The sequence below is a fragment of the Nansenia antarctica genome, assembly GCF_963989245.1.
Source record: "Nansenia antarctica genome assembly, chromosome: 14".
Taxonomy (NCBI): Eukaryota; Metazoa; Chordata; class Actinopteri; order Argentiniformes; family Microstomatidae; genus Nansenia; species Nansenia antarctica.
In genome coordinates this window covers 9,716,536-9,737,912 of record NC_137684.1, presented here as the reverse complement: position 1 = coordinate 9,737,912, position 21,377 = coordinate 9,716,536, and the positions used below count along the sequence as shown (strand labels likewise).

At 44.6% G+C, this 21,377-nt stretch overlaps 1 protein-coding gene across 1 annotated transcript in view; it reads right to left on the bottom strand.

The window, feature by feature from the left end:
- Nucleotides 1-17,327, bottom strand: part of LOC308169813 (L-fucose kinase-like) — a gene marked incomplete at both ends in the record, with an annotated part of 32,060 nt that extends 14,733 nt beyond the window's left edge. Inside the window, 8 exons of the mRNA XM_080544556.1 lie at nt 5,557-5,784; nt 7,947-8,113; nt 8,595-8,811; nt 9,924-10,279; nt 12,772-12,845; nt 13,405-13,578; nt 13,966-14,067; nt 17,226-17,327. Coding sequence (XP_080400682.1) covers nt 5,557-5,784; nt 7,947-8,113; nt 8,595-8,811; nt 9,924-10,279; nt 12,772-12,845; nt 13,405-13,578; nt 13,966-14,067; nt 17,226-17,327 — 1,420 coding nt within the window. The remainder of the gene's footprint in view (nt 1-5,556; nt 5,785-7,946; nt 8,114-8,594; nt 8,812-9,923; nt 10,280-12,771; nt 12,846-13,404; nt 13,579-13,965; nt 14,068-17,225) is intronic.
- Nucleotides 17,328-21,377: the final 4,050 nt, after the last annotated feature.

The following is a 21,377-nucleotide window of genomic DNA, read 5'->3' as shown; positions in this document are numbered from 1 at the left end:
CCACCTGTGCAAAAATGGACAATGTCAGGTCACTCCAATTTTAATTGTGTCATTTTACTTCATTGTTGCCACATAAAAACACAGACATTTCAGGCCAAGCCCTTTCTCAATGTGTATTCTCAACCTACCCGTGGCCACAGAATGGTAGCGGAAAGCAGGTGGACCCAGTCAAGGCAGTGAAGTCTTCCCTCCTAGCTGGAACATTGTGGAAAAGGAAATGGAGTGCTCGAAGGAGCTTGTCCAGCTGCCACATAGTAAAACCTGCCTTCACTGCATTGTGGATGGTGTGAAGCCCACAGCTTCCAACATTGACTAGATGAGCACCATACAGCTCAGCATGCTCTTTCTGGAGGAGGTCTGCCAACTTCAAGTTGACATTTGGGCCGTCCATACTGATGGATAGAAGCTGCCTCATATTGAGTTTTGCAACACATTCCTGTGAATAGACACAGCAATTAGTATTTAATGACAATATTCATTAAATGTTTATTCTTGAAATACACTGCCATTCAGACATTCAGTAAGATATTAACTATAGCCTAATTTCCACTCATCATTATATGTAAATTACTTCCAAGCCATTCAAGCTAAACTGAACTGCTAGCCTGGTCACCCAACTTCACTCCTCAAGAATAATGAAGACAATTTGCTAGTTAAAGGACCCACAATAACCACACACACACACACACACACACACACACACACACACACACACACACACACACACACACACACACACACACACACACACAATCAATCAAAATCACACATCCAACAGTAACCTTATTACACCACTCTCTGTCACATTTATCCCTAGGGATACATTTTTATCCTTACTGACAGACAACCACCCTCTCTACCGTCCATGCCTCCTCCTCCCCAATCCCATCAACCTGTGTCGAGTCACTTGCCACATCCCAATCTCATCTATTAATCTACACTTTAGCCACACGATTGTCCATAAGTATAAGTATGAAAAATGTAAATAAACGTACTTTGATGTGATGCAGCAGGTCGTCAGCTTTTCCGTGTCCCAGGAATTGAGAGCCAATGTACCGTGATTGAACACGGTCATCCTGCCTAAACCGAATGTGGACGTCGAGCTGTTTCGTTTTTGTTGACTGGTTGAGAGACTCGTCAGACATCAGCACAAACTGGCCAGCCTTGTTAATGGTGTCAATGAGCTGCTGCTTAAAGTATGGTGCTATCCCGAATCTTATTATATATCCAGTTTTGTCCTTGCCACAGGAGAACGTCTTGGCAATGTCCGAGTCTGGAAACATTGCCTTGAAAACATCGGAAATGTTTTCGTTTGAGTTCAGTGAGTGGTGTTTCACCGCTGTGTCGAGACACCATATAATCTCCGCACGCAGTGTTTGTGTGCCGCCCAGAGCCAACCTGATGTCGGCAAAAGACGAGGCAGAGGTGGCTGCCCTGTTAGTAGCCACGGTCGTAGCTGTAACGTGAGCTTCATTGGGTGCGGCTGGTGTAACGTCGGCAGTAGATTTAGGTAGTGTTGCAACGGCAGTAGCACAAACATTTACAATAGAGAGCTGCCGCTCTCGGTGACCAACGGCGGCCTTGTGGCTAGCGCCATGCATGTGCGACTTAACCCCGTTGATCCCCATCGATGCAACACTTATTTTCTTTTTACATATACAATACGCCTCCCTGATGTTACCGGCGACTGGTTGCAGGCAGCCATGGCTTAAAGTCTGGCACATCCAACCAGGACTCCGCAAATGTACACTTTCCCATTGTTATTTTTTTACACTTTCCACTTGGTTTCTACAAAATGATTCAAAGAAATTCGTTTTCGTCTTTCGCTCTCAGGGCGTCATGTGACGTAACCTCGGGGTTATGCATTACGTTAAAGTTTCCGCTTCATCTTAGTTTTTTTAATAAAACTAATAAATTCACGAACTTTTACTAAAAGTTTTTAGGACAAACTCTTTGGACAGAGTCTAATTCAGAAAAATACATACAAAATTCAAGACCTCATAAAATCGTGATAAGACTTTTTAATACTTATTAAGGGTCTTGATTTTCCCAAAATCGATTTATCAACTTTTAATACTTTTCAAGACACCGCGGACAATGTGTGTGTGAATGGGTGGATGAGAGGCCGTTGTAAAGCGCTTTGGATAAAGGCGCTATAAGTCAGTCCATTTACCATTTCGTAAATTCGCTCTGAGAGCGCCGGAGCGCACAGTGTGTTCAACGGCAAGGGACCAAGTAATTTGATTGGACAAGAGGCATTCCATGAGTGCTGATTAGATTTCCAGAGCGAATTTACGAAGGCAGCCTATATCTTTTATTGTGTCATTTAGAATGTTGGAATGTATAGAAGTTCTGATGCTGTTTATCACTACCATGACAACGGATGTAAAACATTCAAAAGTAAGTAACTTCAGCTCAGTGCAGTGCAGTGTTCTACATTCATTTGCAAACATGGACAAAGAGAGAGAAGATATTGAGAGACAGTGGGAGGATATAAGGAGTGCTATGGAGGCCTTGGAGAAGAAGGAGGAGGAGATGGAAGGAATGGAGGTGGCCCTCTTTGAGGAAAGGAAGCAGCTCAACAGAGACAACATGGTGTTGAGCAGGAAGCAACAGCAGGTGGAAATAAAGGTAGAGTGGTGGAAAGAGAAGACAGACATCTTATTGGAGGACAGGGAGGAGTTGAGGGCAAAGGAGGAGGCCGTTTGGAAGAAGGCAGAGGAGGATGAGAGGAGGAGTGAGGAGATGGAGAGAGAAAGGGAGGTGATGGAAAGAGAGAGACAGGAAATGCAACAACAGCGTTTGAAGAACAAGAAAGAGGAGGAACTTCTGAGGAAGGAGAGAGAGGAGATGGCTGAGAAGGGAGAGAGGCTCTGGCAAAAGAGGCTCAAACTAAACAGAGCTCAACAGGAGCACATGCTCAAAACATGGAGCGACACTGATGCCCTGACTAACCAGAGAGGACTGCTGGAAGAAGAGAGAGAGAAGTTAAAGGAGAGGGAGAGCAAGATGAACTTGAGAGAGAGTGAGGAAATGGAGAGGATGGAAAGAGAGAGACAGGAAACCGAACAGCAGCGTTTGAAGAACAAGAAAGAGGAGGAACTTCTGAGGAAGGAGAGAGAGGAGATGGCTGAGAAGGGAGAGAGGCTCTGGCAAAAGAGGCTCAAACTAAACAGAGCTCAACAGGAGCACATGCTCAAAAAGCGTTTGAAGAACAAGAAAGAGGAGGAACTTCTGAGGAAGGAGAAAGAGGAGATGGCTGAGAAGGGAGAGAGGCTCTGGCAAAAGAGGCTCAAACTAAACAGAGCTCAACAGGAGCACATGCTCAAAACATGGAGCGACACTGATGCCCTGACTAACCAGAGAGGACTGCTGGAAGAAGAGAGAGAGAAGTTAAAGGAGAGGGAGAGCAAGATGAACTTGAGAGAGAGTGAGGAAATGGAGAGGATAGAAAGAGAGAGACAGGAAACCGAACAGCAGCGTTTGAAGAACAAGAAAGAGGAGGAACTTCTGAGGAAGGAGAGAGAGGAGATGGCTGAGAAGGGAGAGAGGCTCTGGCAAAAGAGGCTCAAACTAAACAGAGCTCAACAGGAGCACATGCTCAAAAAGCGTTTGAAGAACAAGAAAGAGGAGGAACTTCTGAGGAAGGAGAAAGAGGAGATGGCTGAGAAGGGAGAGAGGCTCTGGCAAGAGAGGCTCAAACTGAACAGAGCTCAACAGGAGCATATGCTCGAAACATGGAGCGACAGCGACGCCCTGACTAACCAGAGAGGACTGCTGGAAGAAAAGCTGGAAAAGATGCAGACAAGGGAGAGCATTATGAATGAGAGAGAGAAAGAGGAGAAAGAGAGAGAAGAATTGAAGATGGACAAAAAACCGAGGGAGGAAGCTCTGACAAAAGAGAGGCAACGGATGGTGAGTGAAAAAGAATGAATAGAACGAGATATAATCTACAGTAGTCTATAGTCTGACATCTGAGGCTGTGTTATGGTTGGGGGGAAATGTGTAGGCTATACCTTGACCTAACTACCATGATCTGCTTCCTGATTTGTGGACCAAAGTCACTACTCTGACTTTGCATTCTACCTCCTCTTCTTCCACCAATCACCTCTAACCCCCTTATGTCCTGTTTTGACTTTGTTGCAGGTGAACATGGGCCATAAGGATCACCTAACGGTCACCACAATCGCAGCAGCCTGGGCCCTGAATACCAGCCTCCACTCAGAGAAATCCCAGCCAGCAGGCTCAGGTAATACATCCCATACACTACATGAGTGTGTGAGGGTTTGTGTGTGTGTGTGTGTGTGTGTGTGTGTGTGTGTGTCCATACAGTTCATTATCAAGGTATAACAAAAGAGCTTAAAGTATTATTTCCAGTGGAGTGGGGCCTATAGACTAATATAATCAGCTGAGCTCACTTGACATTGGCCCTGCCTGAATACAGTGATTCTGTTGCAGGAGATGGCTTACTGACCTGATTGGCTAAGGAACTGGAGAGGAGAGGAAGGAGCGGAAGACAAACTTATTATTGATAACAAACTTGATTATAAATGCTTTCACCATTTCATCTGTGACTACTTTGAACTGCAACTAGGGAGTTACTATGGCAATTCTTGAATGGCCAAGTCAATCTTTACATTTAATCCAATTGAACATAATTTCCTGATAAGAGTTTAGGCAAAATGATCTAAAAACAAACAAGTGAAGATGGCTGCAGTACAGGCCATCCCCAGACAATACCCAGCATCTAGTGAGGTCAATGGGTTGCAGATTAGTTATTGCAGTTATTGCATAATCCAGGGTTCCCGCACCTTCTGAAACATCAAATTCAAGCACCTTTCAAGGACTTTCAAGACTCAATTCCCTCAAAGTCAAGGACCCAACACGGCATAGTTTGAGACGCATCTAGATGAGAATTGATATAATAGGAACTATCCGCTCACAGACAACAATTAAAAAGAGAGGCTTGAATGTGTGAACACTAGATGGTCTCTTGCCTTCTCTATCACAGAACAGCAAAACAATATATTGTGAAATATGTGTAAAGTTAAGCAATACAGAGACTTATTTACTAGTTGACGAGCTAAGAAAAACATTTTTGAATATATATTTAAAAAAAATAGAGAGAGAGAGAGAGAGAGAGAGGAATTCAAGCACTTTCAATGACCTATGTCTATTTTGAAAAACTTTTAAGGCCTTGATTTTTTTTCTCTCAAATTCACAAACTTTCAAGGATTTCAAGGACCCGTGGGAACCCTGCTGACTGTTCACAGAAGTTTTATTTCAATTTTCAAATAAGAAAAACCCCTGACCCGACATGTACTGTACTACCACACCACTCCTTCCTCCATCCCTCTCCTCTCTCCCTCCTCCCCTGTCCCCTGCTTGCTTCCTCCCTCCATCCCTCTCCTCTCTCCCTCCCTCCTCCCTCCCTCCTCCCCTAGCCCCTCCCTCCTCCCCTAGCCCCTCCCTCCTCCCCTCCCCTCTCTCTCCTCCCCTCCCCCCTCCCCCCTCCCTCCCTACCTCGATGGAGGGAGGAAGCAAGCAGAGCCTCACCAGGTGCGTGCGGCTGACAGTGGTCCTTCAGATCCTCCAGCCTTTCACAAACGGTCTCCATGGCGACACCGCAGTCCATCCCTCCGCTGGAACTGACCAATAGCAGGCGGGGCTCCTTGATGCGCCGAGCCCTGGCGCCGATGGGCCGCCTCCCATCGACCCTCACGGCCACGTTGACCACGGAGCCGCCGTGTTCAAAGGCGATGGGGGGCGTGTCACTCCAGCCACCTGGGGGGGAGATTACTGCTGTTGACTGGTGGTGTGTTCATAAGAACTTGTAATAATAATAATAATAATAATAATACATTATGGTCAAATGCCCCCTCCATGGCTGTTCTCGTTTAACAGATGGATGGTAAATGGACTGCACTTATATAGTGCCTTTATCCAAAGCACTTTACAACAGCCTCTCATTCACCCATTCACACACACATTCACACACCAATGGCGGCAAGCTACCATGCAAGGCGCCGGCCCGCTCATTGGGAGCAATTTGGGGTTCAGTGTCTTGCCCAAGGACACTTTGACATGTGGCCAGCCGGGGCTCGAACCGCCGATCTGCCAACCTTCCAATCATTAGACGCCGACTCTACCTTCTGCGCCACAGCCACCCCACATTAGACTTATATAGTGCTTTTCTAGACACTCAAAGACGCTTTACAAACTGAAAAGATCGAGTAGTAATAATAAAAAGAAACAAAATAAATAAATAAAAGAAAGTATAGGGGCGTAATTGAGGTAGTGCTGGGGACACATGGGAAGGGGAGGGGGAGAGGGCAGACGCGCCCCGTCCATAGAGGCAACCAAGGCAATTGCTTGGGGCCACCAAACAAAAAGGGCCTTTTTGTCAAACTGAAACTGTCCTTGGATGAATGTATTTTCAATGGAAATCATGGCATTTAGCGTTCAGTCGCTCTGAGTCTGCTCGCGCTGCGCTGCGCTCGCGCTGCGCATACATTTATCCAAGGACAGTTTTAGTTTGACAAGCTAAACAATATGAGGGTAGTTAAGAGTTTAACTACTTTTCATTGTGAAATAGCTAGTTTGGTAAAGTATTCCCTGCAATTACGGCGTTATTATATGATCTATAACACCGCGGACATCCATATCCGTAACCACTATTGGCAGTATCCACGCCGCTGCCCCAAAACCCCCCTAGTGGGGCCCCGCCCCCTTCTAGCTTGAAATTGACTTCTAGCTGCCTCTCAACTGTCAGCAGCAATCATGAAGCGATCGCACATTTCTGGTCACCAAAAAAGAAAAAAGAAACGAGAAGACAATGAAAAACGACACCAGGATAGTGGTAAGTGGATAGAAGCTGCAGAGTGCAAAAATGAAAATAAGATGCAGAGTGCAAAATAAGTAAGATATCTTAGGCAGGCAGACAGACAGACAAGCAGGCAGGCAGACAGACAGACCCAGTGGAGTCATGTAAAATGTAAATAGGAACACCAGCGGTTTCAGAATATACTTGTTTATTGATTTTTTGATTGATTTGTTTATTTATTTGTTGTTCTTGCTCTGTTTGATATTACATATTAATGTTGCTGTTTCAGAATGTGAAAACACCAGCAGTTTCAGAATGTAAGTGTGTTAAGAGTTCTAATAAGCACCATTGTGAGTTGATATTTCATTATTTATATTGCTCCAATTTGATGTTACTACACATGGCTCCTTTGTTGATCAAATACTCAGACGTGTGTGTGACTGTTAATTAATACATTATGACATTTATAATGAATTCCTTTGTTTCAGACTGTTTTTTTACTTACACACACACGAGCGCGCGCATATGCGCGAACTTCGTAAAACCGTATTATATTTTAGTGTCAGGGAAATAAATACATTTAAAAATGTCCACATCGTCACACGCCTAAGACCCTTACCAGGGGCCTCCATAATGTTGTTTGCTTAGGGCCCCCAAAAGTCTAGGGGCTCCACTGGGAGAGGGAGAGGGTTAACTGGTGAAGGCGAGCTTGAAGTAGTGGGTTTTGAGGGCCTAATATCTCCAGGCTTACTGCTGTGACTGGTGGTGTGTTAACACTAGAACAGCCGTGCCTTTTTTACCTACTAAAAGAGCCGCCTCTTTACAATGCTCAAGCTGCTACTTACACACAACGACCACTAGTTGGCCATCTGTTCAATTAGCCTGCTTCCTACACAGAAAAACGGCAACATAGCTTTATACTAGCTTATCCTGATGTGATTTTGAAAATGTAAGGATACTGGGTGGTAGAACGCACATATCTAGGAAAAGTCATGAAAGGAGGGTCCTGAAATTTGATAGAGTGCAAAGATATAACATTTTTCTTTAGTCACAGAGGTCAAATGACCCCTCATGGCTGTTTTAGTGTTCATAAGAACTGGTGAACCAGGCCTCTGCGACTCACCTGATAGGTCCAACCTGGCAGGACACTCCACTTCCTGCCACGCCCCTATGGGCATCACCTCGCCACGACCGATGGAGACGTACGCCTGTGCTGACATCACAGCTTGGCGTAGCAGCACCTGCCCAGCCCCCTCGTAGTGTCGCGCCGCACGCACTAGCAAGTCTGTCCTGTAGAGGGCAGCAACACATCCACGCAGTAGGTCACACTAACACTACTAATACTGCATGTATTATTGACTCGTGTAAATGACAAAATAATGATCTGTTTCCATTGTCGCAAACTCAAAGGCTGCATCACGATAATCTTGACCGGCTTCATTTCTAATACAGCCACTTTTGACTTTTGGATTTTTGTTGCAAGTAATTTACATCTAATTTAGGCTTAAGAAGGTACAGTATGTAACATTTCGAGCTTTCTAAAAGCTTCCTAATGGTTGTAACGACTCTACGTTTAATAATTAGCAATCAGGGAAAGAAAGAAATATTTCATGAACGAATCCTGTTTTGGTCCGGAAAAAGCACATTCAGTGTTCAGGTAGTCAGGTAGTGTGCTGGTAGTCATAGTAACCAGGTAGTGTGCTGGTAGTCATAGTAACCAGGTAGTGTGCTGGTAGTCATAGTAACCAGGTAGTGTGCTGGGTGGTCGTACCTGCTGAGCCAGTTGAGTCTCTGGGCGGCCAGGGTCTGCACCCCGCCAGGCAGGTCCCCCCGCTCCAGCAGAGAGAAGGCGTGGCTCCAGGCAGGGTTGGCGGCCGGCCCGCTCCTCAGACCCCCCCTGCCCTCCCCGGCCAGACAGCCCAGCACGTCAGCTATACAGGCCAGGCAGCGGGCCGCCACGCCCAGGTTCTCTTTGCTCCCTGCCGCGACTGGAGGTCCCAGAGAGAGAGAGAGAGGGTGGAGTGTTAAAAGGTGCGATCTCAAATTCATAGACAGAGCTTTGTGTTACTTTGAGATATCTATGTATCCCACTCTGAGCTCTCTCAGAATGAACCGATAGAGAGCAAAACGCAAAATTCTACGCTAAATACTGGTGGGAAGCCTGCATGACCCCATCGCCAGGAAGTCCTCGTTTTTAAACCAAAAATGTCTTAGAACCCTAGCCTCATGCCTTTCAGTGCCATTTTAATTATGCAATCAGCTCATGGTACTGGAACCTCAACAAACCTCTGAAAACTAAACTTCAAACAGCACAGAAGAAATTAATTAGAGTGGTGTTGGGCTTCCGTTACAAAGCGCACGTTGGAAAGGCCCAATTCATGGAGCTTCAATGGCTGCCAGTTGAAGCCAGAGCCAGTCAGATGCGTCTTGTGACAGTCCACAGGGTCCTGAACAACAGAGCTCCGGCTTACTTTAATAATCTCTTTGAGAGAATAGCACACTCATACAACACTAGAGGAAGCTGCGATCATCTAGTCCCCTGTAGACACAGTAAAAAAAACAGGAGAAGTTTCGTTCACATATACAGGCGCAGTGGAATGGAACAAGTTGCCTTTAAGCATCAAAGAAACTGACAGTACCGCAGCTTTCAAGGCTAAGATCAGAATACAGCTGTTTAGCAACATCCCACTGTAAACCAAATAGAGAGTTATAGGACAGGAGAAGGACTTGTATGTTCCAGGCTAAATTATATACATCTTGGAAGTTTTTATGGACTTGTTGGTTGCTATTGATGCGCTTTGTCTTCCCACATCAAGGACCTGTTTGTCTGTCTGTTCTGTTGTACTGTATGACTGTATGGGAGTGTTGTACTGTATGGGAGTGTTGTACTGTATGGGAGTGGCTGTTGGTATGGCCCCTTCCCCTCGTGGCCCTTTTTAACACCAGGGACAGCGACGGAAACAAGTCACAGACTTTATCACTCCATCCCTGACAATTACAAGCATCATTGTCTCCATCTATGTATTTGTATTATTGTCAATAATTCAAATAAAAAATAAAAAAATCGATAAAAAAACCCATTTGGAAATGAGCCACTCACTGGAGTCTAGTGTGCTCAGCAGCGCCTCCTGCTGGCCTCCCAGCACAGCAGCTCTGAAGCAGGGCAGGAGGCTGTGGTCACTGTGGCCCTTCAGTGTGTCCGTCACTCTCCTCCTCCCTGCCAGGAAGAACAGCTCCTCCCTCCAGCCCAGCTCCGCATCCTGGTCAGCCAGGGACAGCACCTCCCTGAGAGACAGCCTCCAGGCCCCCTGCCACTGCTTCAGCGACCCAGGCCCGCCCAGCAGCCAGCCGACGCCCTCCTCCAGCCCTACAGCGCCCTCTCTGGGCTGGAAGACCGGGAACAGGCGAGCCTCCAGGAGGGAGCGGGGTCCGCTGGACCCCCACAGCTCCTCAGACCTGCAGGGGAGGAGGGGGGAGGTGTGATGTTCTGCTCATCCACCTGAGTACAACAGCTAGTCACATACTGTATCATGTTTTCAGTTTGAATAACATGCAATAATACATAGTTTATGCATGCAATAGTGGAAATAGCTGATTGTTTTCATATCGACAATGCGTGTACAGCCCACACAGATCTTGTAGAGTAGTGGTCACCAACCCGTCGATCGCGATCGACTGGTAGATCTTTGAGACTTTCCCTGTAGATCAGGGGTGGCCAACCCGCGGCGGCTCTTTGGCTGTCTGTGTGCGGCTCTTCAATCCATTCATTAAAAGTGTTGGTGTAGCGCTCTCTCTGACAGGCCGCGTTCGTAAATTCGCCGGAGCGCACACTGGGTTTAACGTCATAATGGAACCAAGTAATTTGATTGGACAAGAGACGTGGAGGCACCAACGTTCTCAGAGCGAATTTACGAACGCGGCCTCTGTCTTGCTGCACGCTGCTGTAACCCGATACTTTTTTTTCAAGGATCATCTCGAGTCACTAACAGTGTTGCCAGATTGGATTGATTTTTCAGCCCAACCAGAGTCTAAAAACCCACCCAGAGTGATCATAAGTAGCTCGATTGGGCTGGAATCGGCCAAATCAGGCAACACTGTTCCCTAATTGTCCGTTCTGAGGAGAAGCTGTCACGTAACACAGCTTTTTGACAGTTCATTTATTGACAAATTACGGATAACAACAACAAAATAAAAATGTCAGGGAAGAAATGTACAGCTAAACGCAAGTATGGAGATGAGCACAGGAAGTTTTTAGCCGAGTGGGAGAGTGAATATTTCTTTGTGGAGCGCAATGGAAAGCCATTCTGCCTGATATGCCAAACATCGTTGGCACATTACAAAGCTTCCAATCTCCAGCGCCATTTCAGCACAACGCATGCTAACATTGACCAGGAGTTTCCAAAAGGCACCGAACTTCGCAATGGTAAATTAAACAGCTTGAAAAGCCAGACACAAACACAGACCAAGTTGTTCCAAATATTGGTTAAGCAATCAGAGACAGTGACACTTGCGTCCTATCAAGTGGCCTGGAACATTGCACGTGCTAAAAAGCCATACAATGAAGGAGAGTTTATTAAGAAATGCATCACTGATGTGATGGAAATATTTTCTCCAAATGAAACACTGAAAAAGATGGCCTCAGACATCCAACTGTCACGCCACACCAAGGGACACCAAGGGACAGTGACTTTTGGGGACTTGTCAGCGGAGAGAAGTTTCCTCTTCTCACTGCATGTGCACTAAGAGTGAGTGCCTACTTTGGATCCACGTATCTCTGTGAAATGTCATTTTCACAGATGAAAATAATCAAATCAAAGTACAGGAGCCGCCTTACTGACAGACACCTCACAGACTGTCTCAGACTGGCAGTCAGTAGCTGTGAGCCAAACTACAAAGCACTTGTAGACAGTATCCAGTCACAACCATCACACTGACTTGAGTGAGTAACATGACTGTTTCGATGTGAAAAGTAATGCTGCATAAGATGACTGCACTTAGCACTGACTGAGACACAAGTACACTTTACAGTTCTACTTTATAAAATGATATAATTGTAAATATGTTTGTCAATGTTAATAATATGAGAAAGTACACATTAGTTTTACTTTTGTTTTGATGTGAAAAGTCATGCTGCATAAGATGACTGCACTTAGCACTGACTGAGAAAGTACACATTACAGTTCTACTTTATAAAATGCTAATTGTAAATATGTTTGTCAATGTTAATAAGTAAGAATAATAATTAAGTCAGTCAAGTGTCAAAATGTCAAGAATGTCAATTTGTTAACGTTGGCTAATGTTACTATGAACAAAATGATTTTAGCATACATTCCTCCATTCCATGCCTTTATTTTTTTGTGTTGTAATGAAATGACATAATCAAACTTTGAATTGAATTTCAGTTATGTACAATTCTTAAAGCAAGACAGCTGCCTGATATGCTTGATACAGTCTTTTTTGTTGTTGTTGCATCAATTTTAATGTTGGACCAAAGCATTGCATCTAATTAAAATACAGGCAAATAAACGTCATTAAGTTTAAAGTACTATCTTGGCTGTCTTTTTCTCTCAACGCTTCAATAGGTAGATCTTGCCTTCACCAAGGCCGAGGTCAGGGATCTTGGGCTTAAAAAGGTTGGTGACCACTGTTGTAGAGGGATGTTAAGTAGTTATACTGAGAGTGGTGCTGCTGCTCCCATTCATGTCCCCTGGCATGGCTACATGGCTACATGGTAGCTCCCCGCCAGACAAAGAAAGCTCAAGAATGGAAATATTACTGGAAAAAGTGTCTAGATGAGCTGGGTTTCAGGTTTAAGGCAAGGTCAAGGGTCATGTTAAGGTTAATGTTAAGACAGGGGGTGGGGTTAGTCTCTATTCATCTCTATGGTGGTTAGTTTCTAAGATGGTTAGTTTCTAAGATGGTTAGTCTCGCCACGCTATCAGTCCTACTGTATCTCAGTGCGGTCGTAGAGGTCTCTCCAACTGTGGTTGAGGAAGGTAGCAGTTCCATCGTCAGAGGCGACCTAGAGGAGAGGGAGGCGTGGGTGAGAGGCAGGGGCGGAGAGACGGGGGGTGTCTCAACTGTCTCTGCTCTACTCCTCAGATCCTTCTTAGCTGCACTAAGGAGCACCATAGGAGATATGTTCTGCCTGCCCTAATAAGACTGTACAACTCCTCCTCTGGCTGGCTCGATGGGGGTGATCAGAGTCAGGCTGGGGGATGTTAAATACATTACATTTTTACATTTTTGGCATTTAGCAGACGCCTTATTCCAAAGCGACTTACAATCAATACATTTGACTAAGCAATCCACCAAAATCATCAATCCACCAGTCGTAGCAGGAAGAGTAATCCAGCTCAGGCCCGGGGCCATTGATAGAAGGAAAAACCTTCTTCTATCACCTTCTTCTAAACCTAACCTTTTTTTTTTCATACTGGACTGTTCTTACTGTGTAATGTTTCAGTGGTTTGACTTGAAAACATGCTTCACTGTCCCGTTACTGACGCAGGGCACTGTAATGACATCATGAGCTACCGAGTGATGACATGAACAAAGGAGAGCAAGAAAAAGCATTTTGTTACCTCAAGATCATCAGAAGCCCCCAGCGCTGTATAAACAGTGAGCTTCAGATTTCCAAGTTGTACACGGTGTCCCTGGATGATGATGTCATTAGTTAAAGCCAGCTTCCGGAGGTGCGATGAGGAGGTCACCTCCAGGCCTGACAATAAACAACCTGACTGGAGCTCTAGTGGACCCTGGGGGCAAAGTTCAAAGGTTAATCAGTGACTTGAATCATTTTCGAGTATATCAGTCAGTAATATCAGCTGATGTTGATATGGTCCTAAAAAAAAAAGAATAGTTAAGTAATTACTTTTTGCATACAAGCCTCAGATATCCTAATGACAAGCTACTACATTTTTTCTACATTGAGATGATGTGAATGTTTGAAAAGGGGGTGAAGAATTTGTATAGGCGTTGTTAAGAGAAAATATAATAAATAAACCTCTCTTTCTTTCATGTACCCCACCGGGTACAGATCAGACCCTCAATAAAGGAAGGATGCAAGTTTGAACTATTCATATAGTGAATATGTGAATATGTCAGAATATGTAAACAGGCTCTGAGACTGAACGCCTCCTGACCTGCAGATGGCAGTGTTGGATGACTGCTCCTGTCGACAGGCTGACGTCCCCCTCCAGCACGCTGTTGATCACCCTGCCTCCATCGTCCACACAGCGGGGGTTCTAGAGGGATGGACAGACATCAAGACATCAGTCACCCGGAGTTTAGGATAAAATTCGCTTTGCTCTGCGTCGTTTGGAGCTGTGAGAACGCGCATTCGAAGTCGCTCCCGGAGCAATTAACCAACGCATGCTCCGCTTGAAAAGGGTGGTTTCGCTCCGGTTAGAAACGACGCATCGAGGCTGTCCATAGGAAAACAACAGCGCATGCGCGTTGATCTGGATAAGAGCGGGACGAACGGGCAATTTTAAATTTTTCTGATCAATCAACTAGCATGTCTGTTGCTTCGATAACGTATGTTACTTCGTTTACGTAAAGGGCTGTGAGAACGCAAATCAGAGAAATAATTTATGCAACAATGTTACAATCTCATCCACTTGCTCCAGGTCACGATTCGGACTTTCATGTGAGAACATGACCTTAGATTCATAGATAGAGCTCCAGTATGGATTCAAAGGTTCGCTTTAAACATATTTTGAAGCTATAATATGACACATGTATACAAATAATGTCGTAAAACAACCTTGCTATCCTGCAAGAATCAATGGGAATACTGTACATTATCATTAATTGAATTGACAATAGCAGTAACTAGTGCAGATTGTACCTTTAACAGTAACTTACAACTTGTTAAACTACATACAGTTTGATGGCACAGTAAACAAGATATGACATAGAAATAGGTTCAGGGTCAGCAGGAATAGGTTTCTATCTCTTGACATTGTCATCAAGTCATTGCCTATAAACAGACTGCACTTACATAGCGCCTTTATCCAAAGCGCTTTACAACGGCCTCTCATTCACCCATTCACACACACATTCACACACCAATGGCGGCAAGCTGCCATGCAAGGCCCCGGCCGGCCCGCTCACCGGGAGCAATTTGGGGTTCAGTGTCTTGCCCAAGGACACTTCGACATGTGGCCAGCCGGGGCTCGAACCGCCGATCTGCCGACCTCGTGATCATTAGACAGCGGCTCTACCTCCTGCACCACAGCCCCCCTTCCTGCGCCACAGCCGCCGCCTATGAGTTTTGTGAATGCAAGGACTGAATTGAAGCATACAGATATTCAGAGGAAGTGTGAAGAACGCTTTTCAATTGAGGCTGGTGAACTGTCCTCCAGTTAAATACTCATCTAATACGCATCTATCAGCTCTGTGTCCCTGGCAATGAGACTCATACGCTGAAGGCCTTAGAATGTGGTTCTGATTCCTGTCTGAATCTTCACTGTAACTGTCAATACAAATGAAAAATATGAGTGGGACTGCCCCACTCAGAAAAAATAACAAACAAACAAAAAAAAAGAATGTGGTTCTGGCATCACAAGATGTTTTCTCCGACACCTGGTCTTAAAACCACTTGACACACTCATGTGAATAAGGCTAGACAACTAGGTAGAACCCTTCCTCATGTCAACTAGCTTCAGTAGTAAATAACTGTCTGTGCCACAGCTGTGTAAAGTTTGTAGTCATGACTGTTTGTGACATGTGATGTCTTCTGAGTGTCCTGAAGGCGTTATGAAGGAGGAGGGGGTTCCAGTACCTGTATGTGTGAGAGGGTGTCTGTCTCTGTCCCCTCGCTAGTCAGACGGAAAATATGCTCTCTCCCAGACATAGTCAGGTAGTCATAGCAACCACCTGGAACATAAAGTCTCGCGAGATTTAAATAAGCCTAGATTTTCCTTTAGCGACGTTGATGGACCCCCCTGTGTCCTCCTCACCTGTATTGATTTGACTGTTGTTGTTGTTGTTTTTTTACTTTAGACCACATGCATCCTCTTTTAGTAAATGTATGTCTGTAAGTGGGCTGCCAAGAGTTAGTATCTAGGCCCGCTATACTACATTGCATTGGCTTTTCAGTTCAGAGACAACCCATGAAAACTCCATTCAATTCTGCCAGAAGGCAAGGTGTAGTAATAAGCATTTCCCCATTACACGTCAAACTCTTTCAGATATATGAGGAAGTGTCTAGGGCAGCGGTTCCCAAACTTTTTCAATCAGGCCCCCCTTGGGTAATTGGAAATATTTTCGAGCCCCCCCCTAACCCGGTCCCCACCTAGATTGATATAATTAATTGTATAAAGTTGTACAAACATTACATTTTCTCTTCTAATAATAACAAGACACATATATCCAACTATAGTTTTATATTTTATTATGGGTTGAAAAGGAACATAAGTGCTTGGCAAATGATCCTGTGCCACTGAAATATTCAACATATCAACATTAACTAATTTCTACTGCATCACTATTCTTACTCTACACATTCCTATCACAATTACGATCAATGACTTGTGTGTGCTTGCTTTGCCTTGCAAATCTTCTCAAAGCGGGGTTGTTGTTTTGAGACTGCCACTCTCAGTTCATTCTCAATGTTCAACTTCGACCTGTATTTGCTTTTGATAGCAGCAACAGCAGAAAAGCCTATCTCACACAGGTACGATGTTGCAAAAGGCAGCAGTATTCCCACAGCTTTCTGTCCAATGAGAGGGTAGTCCTTCTCCACTCCAATCCAAAACCCAGCCAAAGTCGTGGATGTGAACTGCAGCCTCATGGTTGACTCTGAAGTCATGTCGATGTACTGTTCCTCTTCCGCAGTGCTGAACATGGCAGGTGGTGGTGCAACAAATGGATCCACAGAGAAGTATTTCTGGAAGCTTTGTTTCAGGGCTGAGATGTGCTCTGTCATACATGGAACCACTGTGCTCTGCAGCTCATTGGTCTCGATGAATGCCTTCAGATTCCCAAATGAGTCGATGTCCCCCTGTTCAAGTCTCCTCCCCCACATGTCCAGTTTCCATGTGAAAGATTGTATCCTGTCCACATTAGACGTGAAGCCCAGGGAGAGGTATGTATCGTCATACTTTCCTGACTTTGGCTTTTGATAGCAGCAACAGCAGAAAAGCCTATCTCACACAGGTACGATGTTGCAAAAGGCAGCAGTATTCCCACATTTTATTTTATTTTTTCTGCGCCCCCCCTGCAGTACCCCCGCGCCCCACTAGGGGGGCGCGCCACACAGTTTGGGAAACGCTGGTCTAGGGGAAATGTCTAGTGTTGGGAATTTGTCTGGTCTGGTGAATTTCTCGAAACATTCTAATCTTGCAAAACAAATAGCTTAGGTTGTTGTGTATGAGGTTCCAGACAGTCAGTCACCAACTCTGTGGTTGATATTGCAGATGGGGGACTCGAGCTGTCCAGGAGGGAGTGACTCCCAGTCGTCGATGACCGTGGAACTGAGCAAGGAGACTCTGGACACCATGCTAGACGGGCTGGGCCGGATCCGGGACCAGCTGTCTGTGGTGGTTGGAAAATGAGGACATTCACCTTTGGCTCTAGGGTGCATCTAAACACTCTAGAGTGGCCTATCGCCCTCCACTTCAACTGCATTGAACTCAAACCGTAGGGAAAGTAAAACCAGTATGGTGGATGCCTATAGAGAGATCAGCCGTCGGCTTTTCGCCAGTCTGGTTTTCACATCAAAAAAGAGGAATCGCCTCTACTATTTGGCTTATGCACACTTTGTTCAGTAGTAGGCGAAATATTTGGAAATGGTGCAACAGACTCCCAGTCACCTGGGGAAGAAAGAAGTCACCATACACACACAGTGTTTTTTATTTTTTATTTTATTTGATGAGAACAGAGTTTAACATTAGCCGATTTGCATTCACCATTTTATTTCTTTTTCCCACCCCCACAATGACAACAGAGAAGAAAGGAAAGATACTACATTCCCCTATTGGCCTGTAATCTTTTGAATCAGCAGACAGTGGCAACAATGTCTTTTTATTCACTGTTTATTGTGTAAATAAATGAAGAGATTAACTCTGAAATCAGTCTGTGTAACCTCCCCAATCACACTGGTCCACAATATGGCACAGTAAAGCTGAATTCATTATATAAAAAAAACTTCTGGCTCACGCTTGTGTAACAGTTAATCATTGTCTGCCTGTAGGTTGTGGCCCATGAGGGTCTATTTGAATATATGTAAAACAACAACACTGGTGCATTACCTGAACCATGGCGTTGGTTCTGTGAGAGCAGTACTGAGGTGCCTGTGTGATGCTTTCCACCACAGCACTCACTCACACTCACACTCACACTCACACCTTCCCTAAGCAAAACAAACACACATGGTGTGATGTTGCACCTGCAACTCTGAGCCAGACTGTGTGACTAGTCAACATGCAATAGTGTAACAGCTGATCCTCGTCCAACCAAGGCTGAATTCAAACCCATGTAACAACTTAAATGTAACATACAAGCTTGCACACTAACCATTAAAGGTGAAGTGTTAGATAAGTAAGATAATAAGATACGTTTTATCTCACACTGGCCACACATACTGAACATAACACATGCTATGTTTTCTAATAGCGGCAAATGTGTGCATATCCTTAACAAACAAAGCGTAACATAGGTAAGCATCACAACACCAGGTTTTATAAAGGCTTTGTTTGGGCGCTCTTCAGTTCATGTTATTGATCATTCCTTACTTGCTACTGATGTACCATGGCAAGTTAGCACAACTGTAACAATCATATTGTACCTTTAAAGCAGCTATGCACAGCACTCCATGTCTCTGACCCATTTGTTGCGCTCAAGGAGAGGTATTACTTTTTCACAACATGATTACAAACTATAGTAGCTATAGTATAGTAATACGTCCTTATTTAGAGTCATATTAATCATGATCAAGGAGTAAATGACACAGTAGATGCTTTAAACCACAGCACTGGTTGATCTTTGTCCATATTTTCAGATCTCGGGAAGACAACGTCATCTTAGCAAACATACTTGATACATGAACACTAAACATAAGTTATGCTTTACTTTCAATCACATACTAAATGGCTCCGATGAGACATTTCATGTCCCATTTAAGTCTTAATAGGTGTTTGACACTGTTGAATGACAAAAGTTAGGTAACAATCTCTTAAAGCTAATAGTCAACTTCCAGACCACTTGTTAAGCGGACTACCAGTAGATGCGCAACAGATATTACGAGGCCTGGATAATGATTTGACGTGTCAGTAACCACATCAATATGATCCGTGACCAGTATATTCAAGACTGAGTGGTTGTGTAACAGCATTTACGAATGGTGGTAACTTTGTTAAGTACTGTAACTTTGAGTCAGAGGGTTACTACTTAATAAGGTCCTCTGAGCTAACACTGCTTTCACATTTCATCTTTATAATTACTACTGAACACTCCAATAACAGTTAGTCTCACACAGGGCTGGACTGGGACAAAAATTAGGCCCTGGCATTTTTGGCCCAGACAGGCCCACCCCAATCGGTCGGACCACACCAGCACAAAAATACTTGCCTTATATACTCGCCTTATATACTGTGCTGTACAGTCATATGACAAACTGTAGTATTCCCCCAAACCACTACAAAGACGACTACATACAGTAAGCAATGGTACCAGTGCAAGTAGACCAGTGTACTCAGTGATCAGATTCCAGAGCGAATTTACGAACGCAGCCTTGTTGTTCTAGATTTCTTTTTCCATTATCAACCTATCATTGCGCTTTAGAGTAAAACAAAGCACGCAACTGTCGCGTCTATCTTTTCATGGCAACTCTACATTGTGATTTACAAGGGATATTAACTAATATTAAGTAATATTATTACTTGGTTACATTTTGCAATTGATCCGCGGTACACATGCGTGCCGAACCGTGGGGGGCGATCCGTTACACCCCTAACAGCTACCTACGTATATTTTCCTTACCGGGTCAACGGTTACAGGCTGACTCGGCCCCGCTTCTTCTGTATCCTCTCTATCCTCTGTATCTGTACCCTGCTCCCGCTCCTCCCTGCTAGCCTCCTCTTCAACCCTAACCCTAAACCTCTGTATCTGTACCCTGCTCCCGCTCCTCCCTGCCAGCCTCCTCTTCAACCTGTTGCTGTTGCTGCTGTGGTAAACTTGAGGGTGCAGCAAACATGTCCCTAATGTTTACACATTTGGCAGCATCTTCCTCGAGTTTCTTTTTGTTTTTCTCCCTAAGTTTTTCCCAGCCTCCCTTCCGTTTTAGTGTGCTTTTGCGCTCCATCTCTCTCAGTATCTATCTAGTAACTATCCAGGCTAACTAAATTTATTTTGCCGGCCCAAAACTACTGCGAAACTGAGACGGAGGTCTGGTGCTGCGTGCGTGACCCCTGACCCCCCCCCCCTTCTCTCTGTTGATTGGGCCAGCCCAGTGCCTGTATAGAAAATGTACCAATGGGCCGCTGTCCCTGATTTATGGGCCGTTCAATGGTAGCGTTCGATTTATGGGCTCTTAAATGAGCCGTTGTCATGTGTTATTCTCAAAACGTCTGATACTCCAAGCTAACTATTAAACACAAGTAGCAAGCTAGCCACTCTTCTAAAACACCACTCTGAGATGTATTTCATTTTTTTGTGATCAAATGTTTCTTTATTTTCTTTTAAAACAAACATAATGACAAAACAAGACAACAAGGCCACATCCTGCAATCAACGCCCCCAACAGCCCATACAACCACACCACAGCACACAAATTACAATATAGCTATCTAGGTATTAGGGACATACACTACAAGTCGGGACCCAAAACGTAAAAGAAAGTAAAACAAATAACCCCCACCCACCCACCCCAGGGACCAGAGGACAAGTCAGTTACAATTGTGATAACCTACACTCAACTCAAAAGATTTTTAAGATCGACAGCTGTGGATATCCACAAATTAATATTTGCCTCTTTAGCACCATGCATACAGGCTGTAGAGAGTTCCAAATAAACAACATCCAAAAAACGTAAAACCCATTGTTTAAATGAAAGTGAATGTGGAGGCTTCCAACGTGTGGCAACCATTTTCTTTGCTGCCGTCAGACCAGCAAACAGAATGCGTTTTTTAGTTTGAGGGAGGGGTAACAGGGAAAGATCATTGAGGATCAATACAGAAGGCGAAGGGGGTATAGTCACAGAGAGCAGAGCAGAAAGTTTAGAAGCGACCATTACCCAAAACTCTGTAACCTCTGGACACTCCCAAATCATATGAATAAATGTGCCCACAACCCCCAGAGGACACAGAGTACAATTGGGGTCATTTATGATTTTCATAATACACATCTTCCGAGGAGTCATATAAGTCCTATGAATAAAATTATAATGAATTTGTTGGTGATCAGGATTCCTTGATGTTTGTAGGACATCTGACCACACTTTATCCCAGTCAAATTCTAGGTCTAAGTCCGGAATGTCCACCTTCCATACCGATCCAACTGCCAATGGGAGGTATGTTTTCTGCAGGAAGTACCCATATAATGTGGAAACTAA